At 46.0% G+C, this 12,027-nt stretch overlaps 1 protein-coding gene across 1 annotated transcript in view; it reads right to left on the bottom strand.

Moving 5' to 3' along the window:
- The window catches only part of FBXW8 (F-box and WD repeat domain containing 8), a 121,630-nt gene extending 114,677 nt beyond the window's left edge, over positions 1-6,953 (bottom strand). Inside the window, exon 1 of the mRNA XM_057744593.1 lies at positions 6,559-6,953. Within this exon, the coding sequence (XP_057600576.1) occupies positions 6,559-6,879 (321 nt within the window). The 5' untranslated portion in view covers positions 6,880-6,953. The remainder of the gene's footprint in view (positions 1-6,558) is intronic.
- Between the last annotated feature and the right edge of the window lie 5,074 nt (positions 6,954-12,027).

Here is a 12,027-nt window from a genome sequence, read left to right as displayed (position 1 = left end):
TAAGTCATCAAATTGAACTTGTTGACAACACAAATGTAGGCTCTGACAAATTAAATATTGACAAAGTGAGCAATAAATATTGGCCAAGAGTATTAAAACTTTTATCAGGCCTGAAAACCCAAATCATAAGCCTCTGAATGTTCACAGGGGTTCTAAGCACCACAGAGCCTCCGTATGAGGTTGCTGCTGGAAGCAGCAGTTCTGCCCCTGTTATTTCAAGTTCACAAATGCAGATGGGACCCCTACTGCACTGAGTACCATAGGTGGGGGTACAAGAGGAAGACAAAAGACTCTTCCCTCCAGGGATTCCAATTCAAGGGCGGGGGGGGGGGGGGGGGGGGGGGGGCTGAGGCAAGAGGCTTACCAGGGATAAGTCTTAGCAAAGAGGAAGTGAGACAGTATAATGAACTCTTCTGCAACACTAATGATAATAAAAGCACCATCTTTACTTTATTGGCTACTTACTGTAAGTCAGGTTTGGTGCTAAGAATGTCCCATACCTTCTTTCACCACCTCTACACTAGATGATACCAGCATTGACCCCATTTGATAAGGCAGGGTAACTGAACCTGCCCAAGGTCAAACTCGTCAGCAGCAGAGACTGAATATGAAATCAGCTCTGCCTGATTCCAGAGCCTGGACTTGTAACCAGAGCCTGAACTTGTAACCAGAGCTGTCCTGCTCCACTAATGTTACCCTTTTAGTTAAAAGGAGCAAAACTAGCCTTCTGAGGTCAGGGACTGTGTCCATTCTCCTGATTACTAATTCCCCAGCGTGCAGCTGACCCATAAACACGGTGGATGAACAGAAAACGCCCACATTCTTACAGTTAGTGCTGCTTCAGACACTTGCGCACTTAAAATGGCCATCTGTTGTTTCTGCCCAACATCCACTCCCTCTTTTCTTTCAGGAAACCACCCCACCCTTCATCAACATGGCTTAGGTGGGGCTGACCCCACTCTTATCTCCAGAAGCAGGCAGTGAATATGAGCCCAGCCAACTTGTGTCAGTGACTGGTTCGAGGATGGACCCATGACCCAGTCTGAACTAATGGAAATTTAAGTTGATGACTTCTGCTGCATAAAAGAGATGTTCTCTTTCCCCTGGGTTGCAAAGCTCACAGAATATAAGACTATAGTTGCTGGCAGTCATTTTATCCCAAATTGGGGAGCACCTGTCTATGAATAAAGCCAACAAAAGGAAAGCAGGACCAAGAGATGCAGAGATTTCTACAGAGAAAAAAAAATGTTAACTACTGAGGTAACAGATGTTAACTTATTGTGGTAATCATTTTGCAATATATACATGTCAAGTCAGGTTGCTGTACCTGTTAAACTTACACAGTGTTCTATGTCAATTACATCTCAGTAAAACTGGCATGGGGGGGAAGATAAAAAAAGAGACAGAGAGATGCCTAGTTACATTATAAAAGCACCCAGGGGACCTCCCTGGTGGTGCAGTGGTTAAGAATCCATCTGCCAATGCAGGGGACATGGGTTCGATCCCTGGTCTGGGACGAGTCCATATGCCACAGAGCAACTGTGCCCGTGCACCACAACTACTGAGCCCACATGCTACAACTGCTAAAACCCGTGCACCTAGAGCTTGTGCTTTGCAACAAGAGAAGCCACCACAATGAGAAGCCCGCAACGAAGAGGAGTCCCCGCCCGCCACAACTAGAGAAAGCCCGAGCACAGCAACAAAGTCTCAACACAGCCTAAAAACAAGTAAAATAAATTTTAATAAATAAATAAAAGCACTTAATAAATAAATAAATAAAAGCACCCAGAACAAGGACCACCACCTGGAATTTTCACTTACATGAATCAACAGATTCCAGTTTGGTTTTTTAAGCCCGTTTGAGTTGGGTGCCGATGGCTTGCAGCCCAGAGTCCCTACATCACCTAAACAGAGATGGGACCAAGCAACTGGATTTCACAACCACCACAGTGAAGAAAACAGCAGCATACTTGCAATTGCACTCCAGTGGCTCCACTACCTGCGAGAAACCTGTTTACTGAAAAAGGGAAAAAAGACAAAGTGCCTACTGCCTCTAAAATTCTATCCAGGGCTGTATCATTTCTTTCACTAACTCAATCATGTACCACGAAGACAATGTAGGTGTCCCTAACTCATCACCTAAAACAGATGGTTTCTAAGCACTATTACTGAAAGCTTCAAAAGAGAAGACAAGGCTCAACGGGAGTCATTTCTAAGTCTTCATTTCAGCTGGACTTGTCCATCAAAGGTCTGGCCTGTACCCGGCCACATGACACTATAAGGTGACACTGTTAAATGTCCCCATCAAGAGGCAATTTCACTCCTAACTGCTAATGTACCAGTTGTTCTTGCTCTAGTGATGATACTGAAGATTGAAGGGAAAGAGACTGCACCAATACTACAACAGGATATGCTGGTATAACAGAGGGCGCCAAAGGTGGGGAAAAAGGGGGAAGAGGGGGTTTTAGGAGGTGGTACCAGCTTTTTATTTCCCTTTCATGTCAACTGGATGAGCCTGTCAGAATCTCTGGGGAGGCCCAAATGGAACTAAATCTTCCTTTTCAAGAGTCACCCACAGATCAAAGGTTTCTTGGGAAGACAAAAGGCAAAGATCATAAACTCATGGCTCAAGGCAGATCTAGTGGATGGACACGTGTTGTTTTCTATTAGTTACAAAAACTAAAAACGGGAACAGTTTTTGTGGTAGATTGTTATATGGACTAGTCCCCTAATTTGTCCATGCCTCTCTGTAGTCAAGCATCTGGGTATCTGACTCTGGGTGTGGCCATATGAATTGCTTTGGTCCATGAGACAACAACAAACATGGCCTAGGGAGAGACTTCAAAAGCACTTGGGGGTTGGCACTTGCCTTTTCACTGCTCTCATAACTCTGATAAGGCCCACCCAGGGCTAACCTGCTGGATGATGAGACACACACACACACACACACACCCCTCAGAAGCGGAGCTGCCTCGATGACAGGAGTTAACCTCAGACAGGTACATGAGCCCACCCATGTCCAGCCCAACCCCCACCCTGCAAGACAGTGAGCTAAATAAATCTTGGTTGTCTTAAGCCAAAATTTTGAGGGGTTTTTTGGCAGCAAAAACTGATAGAGTTCACATAAAAATACATAATCAAAATTGGGGGGGGGGAATAAAACCTAGATTCTGCAACACGAGGACCACTTCCTACATGGCAACAACCAGCTGACCTGGGCAGAGGCGGCCGCTTTCAGCCCAGCCATAGCATATATTTTCCAACGTGTCACTATCATCTCATCCATACTGGGTCAAGTTCTGGTGCCACATGTCATCTCAGCTGGGTGGTGGTTTATTTATGGCAAAGAAGAAAGTGAAATACTATATTCCACATACTCCAGTTACTATGAAAAGTGAAAAAACCAGTACAACCACTTTGGAAAACATTCAGTATCTAAGGCTGAACATACACATACCTTGTAACCCAGCAATTCCACTCCTAAGCAAATGCCCAAGTGTGTAGAAGCCGTACAAAATGTTCACAGCAGTACTATTCCTGACAGCCCCAAACTGGCTATTAACAAGCTAGTTATCAATAATGCCCATCAACAGTAGAATTAGTAAGATGTGGCACATCCATAGGGATAAATCTCATACATGCTATGTGCAAGAACCCAGACATAAAAGTACACGCTGTATGCTTCTACTTACATAGTTCAAAATCAGATAAAATTAAAAGAAGGCATTAGAAGTCAGGTGAGTGGCTACCCTTGGGTGGAATGGCACACACGGGGGTTCTGAAAAGCCGGTAATGCTGCTCTGTAACCTGGCTATATACATGGATGTGCACACTCTTGGAAATACATCAAGATGTACATTTACGGTCTGCACATTTCAAAACAGGTTTTTTTGTTTTTTTTTTTAAAGTAGGGAAACAAGACCAAGAGGAGGGCAGTGCTTCAAGAAAAATGGTTAAGTATCCTTCTTTAGGGATATCATGAAGACAATTTCTACAGTTTACTACTTAAGGTGACACAAAGAACGGTAGCTGTTATGAAACAAATCATTACAAAAGCATGACTGGAATCTGGAGAAAACAACACCTGATGAACTAGGGAAAAAAAGGATCAAATGAGTAACACATAGTGTACTTCACTCATTTGCATTTCCTGCCTGCCCTCTGTGGGCTTTGGGACTTACAAGCCCTGAAATACCTTTTCTATAAAGGATGCCATCACTTCTCAGACTGAAGATACTGGGCGGGTCCCTTAAACAATTACTTTCCTAAACCTCATCTGCCAAATGGGGCTAATGCTGGCCACTGGTGAGGGTCACTGGGAGAACTGAAGAGGACAGTGTCTCTAAACCATGACTTAAGACAATACCAAGGAGACAAGCACGAAATGAATTATTACTACTTTATTTTTTATTTATTGCAGCGTTACTAATGATTGCTAAGTACAAAAAGCAAACGAAAAAAACAAAATCACTAGCAGTGCTCCAAAGGTTGGATGCTGTTCACAGTAGTGTAGAGCCTACTAGAACCTAACATGGCGATTCTGAAGGGAGCAGAAGGATCGGGGCATATACTCCAGGGCAGGCTTTTCCTTTTCTTAAAAAATATTTATTTATTTATACGGGGATATGTGTATAAAAACAGATGATTGAACTTGGTGTACCCCCCCAAAATAATAAATTAATTAAATTTAAAAAAATAAAATAAAACAAACAAAAAAATTTATTTATTTAGGTTGCACCAGGTCTTAGTTGTGGCATGCAAACTCAGTTGCAGCATACATGTAGGATCTAGTTCCCTGACCAGGGATTGAACCCAAGCCCCCTGCATTGGGAGCATGGAGTCTCACCCCTAGGCTTTTTCTAACTATAAGTGAAACTGAGATCCTGAAGTCATTGGATCCTCCAGTAAGCAGGCCGCTTCCATTTTTAGGATACTTCAGTTAGGGCTCCACTATTATTGGTATCAATGCCTATGCCTCAGGAGTGTTAGGACTGGAAAGCTTTGAGAATCAAGACCTAAAACCAAAAGAAGCTGCACAGCTGAGAATAATGTCTCGGACTCACCTGATTATCCCACTCACCAGATTTCTGGGCCCCTGCTCTGGAAACTGATGCAGCAGGTCTGGGAAGGGCCAGAACCTATATTTTAGGAGGCCTAATGTGATTGTTACAGCTAGTCAAGCTTAGGGATGAAATTTAAAGTCCAACATATCTGGATTCAAATTCAATCCCAAGAACCTGTCAGCTGGGTAACCCTGGGCAGGTTACAAAAACCTGCATTTCATTTTTAAAAGGAGACTAATGATACCTACCTCCCAGGATTGTTGCGACTCCTGAAGACAATGCCACATTCAGTGGATCTGTGAGGCCCCAAATGTGCCTTTGTCCTAATAACCCACACTCCTGTTTCTCTTTAACCCCAAGAGCTGGTCTTGCCTCAGCCTACAACTTTACTTTTGTGGGAATAACTTCTGCATAGATCCAGACTGGCCTGAACAACTTATCAGGTGCTAAGTCACCTTCCCAAAGCACTGAAAAATTTTTTTAGACGTCAGACTTCCTCAGGGATGACCCACTTCTTACAGACGTGCACATGATGCCAGTATGAGTTTTCACATGTAAGAGCTAACACAGAGAATGTTTGTAATGCACACATACATGTACACACACAGAGAGAGGTTATATCTAACCTTAGAGATAAGCAGAGCACACAACCAGAAACTTTGTGAAAACTTAGAGCTACTGTTATTTGAATATAACTACCTATTATGTTGAATAATCCATTTGTTCTGGAAACAGCTTAGCAATTACAGAATTACTCCCAACCCAGAAGCCATAGATGCTGCCTTTGAGCCCAATTTAAGTCAAGTCGTTAAAACCTGCTGCCTAGTCCCAACTCTTACACAGGTGATCTTGACTGTGCCAACTTTGGGAAAGAGGCTTTTTTTTTTTTTTTTTTTTAAGAGAGGGTCCCTGGCTTCCTCCAGATTCTGTAATGAATTCATGCTCCAAATTGGGCACGGAGGTTCTTATCAAAATATTTTTTTCTGCTTTAACTTAAGTAATACATGCACAGTTAGAAAAACATGAGTTGTACAAACTCGACAGAAAAAGTTAAAATTCCCTCCTATTCACGTCGTGGGTTCTCCTCCCCACAGACAACCTTGTGAAAAGTTTAGGAACTCTTCTGGATCAGGATTTCTCCGTCTCATACTCACTGACATTTGGGGCCAGATAATTTTTTGTGGGTGCTGTCCTGTACACTATAGAATGTTCACGAACATCCCTGGTCCCTACCCATTAGATGCAGCACCCACCCCTTGCCCCAACTGCGACATCCAAAAATGTCCGCAGACACTGCCAAAACGGGGGGGGGGGGGGGGGGAATCGCCCCCAGTTGGGAACCAGAGCTTCCAAAGATACTCAATGCACGCACACAGGACTCTATTCATGTCCCCACCCCCACTCCGGTGGCACGCAGTTACTTTCCAACTCATTAGGCGGTTTGTACCGGGGCGGGGGCCAGCCCTTGCCTCCGAGGGAGGCGATGGCCACTCACCAGGTCCCGGATGAGCTGGTCCACCAGCTGCTCTCCGCCCCCGGCAGCCTCGCGGGCCGGAGGGGAGCGGGAACGGCTCGCCGCCTCCTGCCTCTCGGCCCGGGTCGCCCGCGCCGCCGGGGGCCGCCCCGCGCCCTCCAGAAGGCCCTGGGCCAGCGCCAGGTACCCCGAGGCCTGCGGCTCGCCGCGCCCAGGGACCACCTCGGGCCGCCGCGGCCGCCGTTCCGCAGCCTCGGGCCTCCGCCGCTTCCTCAGCGCCTGGGCCTGCGCCAGCTCCTCCTGCCAGCGCCGGCGGAACTCGTCCAGACTGTGGTCACCCATCGCCAGCGCTCCCGGCCCGCCGCGTCCCCGTCGGCCCGCCGGGTGCCACGGGACGGTCCCTCCAAGGGAAGCGTCCGCCGCCGCCGCCGGAAACGGCCGCCACCGCCTCACTCGGGTTCCGGGTGGGCGGCGCCACCCCGCCCCCAGTGCGCCCCTCGGGCTGTCCCGGGCGCTTGTGGCTTGCCGCAAGCCCGACCCGGGTCTGTGCCCTGCCCCTGCCCCCAGCTTCTCAACTTCGCGGCTTGTGGCTTTTGCCAAGAGCAGACTGTGCACCGAGCCCTGTTTTTTTCATGCAAACATGCATTGTGCAACTACTATGTGCCAGGCGCTGAGAATTCAGCATTTGAATCTGCAGCAACAAAAATAATCCCTTTCCTCTTGGGGTGTGCGTTCAAGTGAGGGGGTGGGAAAGAGGCGAACGTTCAACAAAAGCAGATGAACGTTTGAATCCGTGGGAGGTGTTGTGAAGAAGCTAAGACAAGGTGAGGTAATAAAACAAGGCGAGGGACGGGAACGGGAGGATTACTTTTAGAAGGATGGTCAGAGAATGGACCGTCTGCTTTGTCATGTGAACTAAAAGCTAAATGAGGAGAGAAACCTGCCGGGAAGATCAGATCTCGGAAGAGTTCTTTCCAGAAGGAACTACACGTGAGAGGGCTGTGGGATTGGAAAGAAAGAGGCATACAATCGCATACCAACTTCTAAGGGCTTTGTATCTGATGTTCGCTCCTCAGGGACTGTTCTCCCCACCTTGACCTGGTTAACTCCAATATATCTTTCCTATCTGAGCTCTTCTCCCAAACCCGCCCCCCGCCGCAAATCAGGTCTCCCTGCTCTTCATTTTTACAGCATCCCATACTTATAGCACAGAATACAATTTGTAATTTTTTATTTGTGTGATCGTTTACTGACATCTCCTTTCCCTACTGCACTGTCAATTCTAAGCTTGGAAGCCAGTGATTAGTAGGAGCTCAATAAATATTTACTTAATAACAACCCTTAAAGTGAGAACTACTGTCTCCACTTTACAGATAAACAGCCACAAATCACACAGCTGGTAATTCGCAGACCCAGGATTCTAATCCTCTTTCTTACTCCATACATGACCTATTAATTATCAAAATCATAGAGCCCACACATCTAAACCAGATAGGAACCATTTGGCTGCACCTCTGGTTACTGTGTGTGTGTGTGTGTATGTTTTCAGATTCAGTGATATCACCAGCATGATTGACAGCCTGGGTGCCAGAGTTGGATCTAGGTGGGAATCCCAGCACCTTCATTTGCTCAGATCCTTTTTCTTCCAGCAGTCCAACTTCTAGGAATTTATCCAAGAGAAGGAAAGTGAGTTCAAAGAATACCTTCAAGGATGTTCACTGAAGCATGGTTTATAGTACTGAAAATCAGAAACAGTCTAACTAGTTGACAGTAGGGCATTGGTTAACTCAATTATGCCCCATTAGAATGTAAGAAAGATCCTAGCTGGGTTGTCAGCTTCATGAGAGCAGAGGCCTGAGCTATTTGTTCATTGCTGTGTCTTCAGGGCTCAAAACAGTGTCCAGCATAGTACTACAAATAACGAATGAATAAATGAAACTGTGCAGCTATTGAATTACACTGAAGAAAACTTAACCATATGAAAATATTCACAATATAGCAAAGTCAGGATAACCATATTTACGGCATGATCCCAATCGTGTCTCTTAAAGACAGTGTATGCATTACAAAGGATATACACCCAAATCTTACCAAAAGAGATCTCTAGAGAGAACAGACTTATGGGTAATTTAGTGTTATTTTTCTTTATCTGTATATTCTAATTTGCTACAATAAATGTTGCCCTAGCCTAAGTTCCCCCAGAAAGCAAAGCCTGAGACCTGGGCTTGCAGGCAGCTAGTTATTTGTAGGAGTGATTGCAGAGAATAAGCATAGGGGACCGAGAAGACTGAAACAGGAAAGGAGGGACTCTTTCGAGATCTGATCTTCCCCTGGTGGTTTCTCTCCTCATTTAGGTAATCCAAAGAGCATTCTTGAGTTGGTCCTGTTGTGGGCAACTTACACCCAATCTCACTAAGACCTTCTAAGCAGCCTTGAAGATTGTTCTCCCAAGAAATAAGAGCTGGAAGGGAACATTTATACATTGGCTCACCCTCCATTAGAGAAAGGTTAAACAATGGGTTCTTCATGATCTCTCACTTCCAGGTTGAATGTAAGTAAAACAGATTCCCATGGATGCCTCACACCAAGGCAGTAAATATACCCTGGGGCAAAAAGCAAGAGATACTCTGTGCAGCTAACAGGAGGGACTGTCAGGTTACCCTTGCACAAAGTCAGTTGCTACAGCCATGACTAAAGTAAACAGCGAATCAAAGGGATGTAGTACAGGGCATTAGAAGTGCTCAGTAAGCACTGTGTGTAATAAAGATAAAATGAGCTATGTTCCCCCATTCAGCTAACATCCCACATCATGCTAGATGCTTTCCATATGAATTCCAAAGGTCAAACTTGGTTTTTTTTAATCTGCTTGTGGGTCAGTAGCCAAAAAAGGCTCTTTTGATCATCTCTAGGATTTATGGAGCATCTAACACTTGAAAAGCAAACCAGAAAGTTTTAAATGCCTAATTTTGATGGTCAAAAAAATCAGTTTCCTCTTGCCCCTTTAAAAAAATTTTAAGGGGCAATGAGGGCAGGTTAATGGGGCCATTAGTCATCCAGGGAAAATGGCAAAAGGGGGGAGAAATATGCCAAGAGGAAGGAAAACACTGTCCTTTTCTCAGTATTGCCTACCATTCACTAATATTATGTTGATTTTATATCTTCCCAATAAAATAGCAAATCCCTGGGCCTCTGTATTCTCAAATGAAAAATAAAAGGTAAAGATATCCCGGGACTTCCTAGGTGGCGCAGTGGTTAATAAACCACCTGCCAATGTACGGGACACAGGTTCAACTCCTGGGCCAGGAAGATCCCACATGCCGTGGAGCAACTAAGCCCGTGCGCCACAACTACTGAGCCTGCGCTCTAGAGCCCGTGAGCCATAAGTATTGAGCCCATGTGCCACAACTACTGAAGCCTGCACATCTACAGCCTTACCAACTGTGAGGCTGGGAAGATGCCACAGAATTCCTAGCATCCGTGAGGTACACAGCACATGTGTTATATGACTGATCTTTAAGACCTGCATTAATATGGTCTTGGCAGTTAGAGGTTATGTGTAACCTATCCTCCGTGCACGTCTGGTGCTTCATCAGCCCCACCTTTCCCCCTATCAAGAGTGTTCCTGGGACTTCCTAGGTGGCGCATTGGGTAAGAATCCGCCTGCCAATGCAGGGGACACGGGTTCAAGCCCTGCCCCAGGAAGATACCACATGCTGCGGAGCAACTAAGCCCGTGCACCACAACTATTGAGCCTGCACTCTAGAGCCCGTGAGCCACAACTATTGAGCCCATGTGCCACAAATGCTGAATCCCACGCACCTAGAGCCCATGCTCTGCAACGAGAGGCCACAGCAGTGAGAAGCCCAAGCACAACGAAGAGTAGCCCCTGCTCGCCGCAACTAGAGAAAGCCTGCACATAGCAACAAAGACCCAACACAGCAAATAAATAAATACATAAATAAATAAATACATTAAAAAAAAAAGAGTGTTCCTTGAAGGTTCAATCCTTTAGAGATCTTCAGCTGCGAACAACAGATACCAAATCTTGATAACTTAAGCATAAAGTAATTGAACTCGGAGAAATAAAGGAAAGGAGGAAAAACTAGACCCTTGGAATGCCCCGAACCAGATCAGATTCAGAGATGTCATCATAGGAAGTCATGAACCATCCGTTTTGGTTGTACTCACCACCTGTCTTCCATCTTCTGGGATTCAAAATCCCAGAGTTCTGCCCCTGGACCAGCATCACCTGGGACCTTGTTACTAATGCAAACTCTCAGGCCAGACTACTGAATCAGAAACTCTGGGGGTGCAACCCCAGCACTCTGTGTTTTAACCCTCCAGGTGACTGATGCACAATCCAGTTTGAGAACCACTATCCCAGAGAATCCCAGAGGATCACTGGAATGGCCTGGTTTGCATCTCATTCTAGGCCTTGACTGGGGACCAGGGATTACAATGGGCTGGATTCCCAGGACCACATGAGGTAAGAAGCAGAGTTCCCCAAAACAGAGGAAGGGGGAAGGGATCCTGGACCAAAATAAGACATCTATAAAGGAAGAAGACTCTGGGAAGTCAGTCTTAGTGCTTCCCAGGCCTTCCCATCTCCTCTGCCTGTGGTCAAGATGTTGTGTGCTCCCCTCCAAACCCCAGCTCTGCCAGAGCCCCAAAAAGATGGCTGAGAAATGTCCATCACCCTTCCCCAAGCACCTCCTGCCTCACTCCTCCCCCTCAGAGCACTTGCACACTGGGACGACAGGAGTTCAAGAACGTCTTCACTGCAGCGTCAGGGAGGTCTCAAAAAAGTGGTTACAGTGAGGGACAATAGCAGAGAACATTAACTTGCTCTCATGTACAAGGTAAGAGGGTTTATCAGTCTCCCATTGCTGCTGCAACAAATTAATAACACACAAAGTGACTTAAAAACAACACGCAATTATTCTCTTACAGTTCTAGAAGCCAGAAGTCCAAAGCCATTGCACTGGGCTGAAATCAACGTGCCAGCAGGGCACTGCTTCCTCAGAGGCTTGAGAGAAGAATCTGTTTTCTTGCCTTTTCCAGCTTCTAGAACACACACTCCTGGCATTCCTTGGCTTGTGGCGTCTTCCTCCATCTTCAAAGCCAGCAGCATAGCGTCTTCCTTCCATCATCACACTGCCTTCCGACTCTGTGTTCAGATCTCCCTCTGCCTCCCTCTTGTAAGGATTCCTGTGATTACATAAGGCCCAGCTGGGTAATCCAGGCTCCTCTCCCCATCTCAAGATCCTTAATTTACTCACTATTTTTTTTTTTCTTTTTTGGTGGCTGAGCGGCATGCAGGATCTTAGTTCCCCAGCCAGGGATGGAACCTGTGCCCCCTGCAGTGGAAGCATGGAATTTCAACCACTGGACCACCAGGGAAGTCCCTCAAGATCCTTACTTTACTCACATCAGCAAAAATCTTTTTGCCAAGGTAACATTCACAGGTGCCAGGGATTAGGACCTGGCTAT

Source organism: Hippopotamus amphibius, chromosome 8 (assembly GCF_030028045.1).
Source record: "Hippopotamus amphibius kiboko isolate mHipAmp2 chromosome 8, mHipAmp2.hap2, whole genome shotgun sequence".
In the NCBI taxonomy this organism is placed as follows: domain Eukaryota; kingdom Metazoa; phylum Chordata; class Mammalia; order Artiodactyla; family Hippopotamidae; genus Hippopotamus; species Hippopotamus amphibius.
Note: the sequence above shows the minus strand (reverse complement) of the source record. Positions and strands in the feature narration are given on the sequence as shown.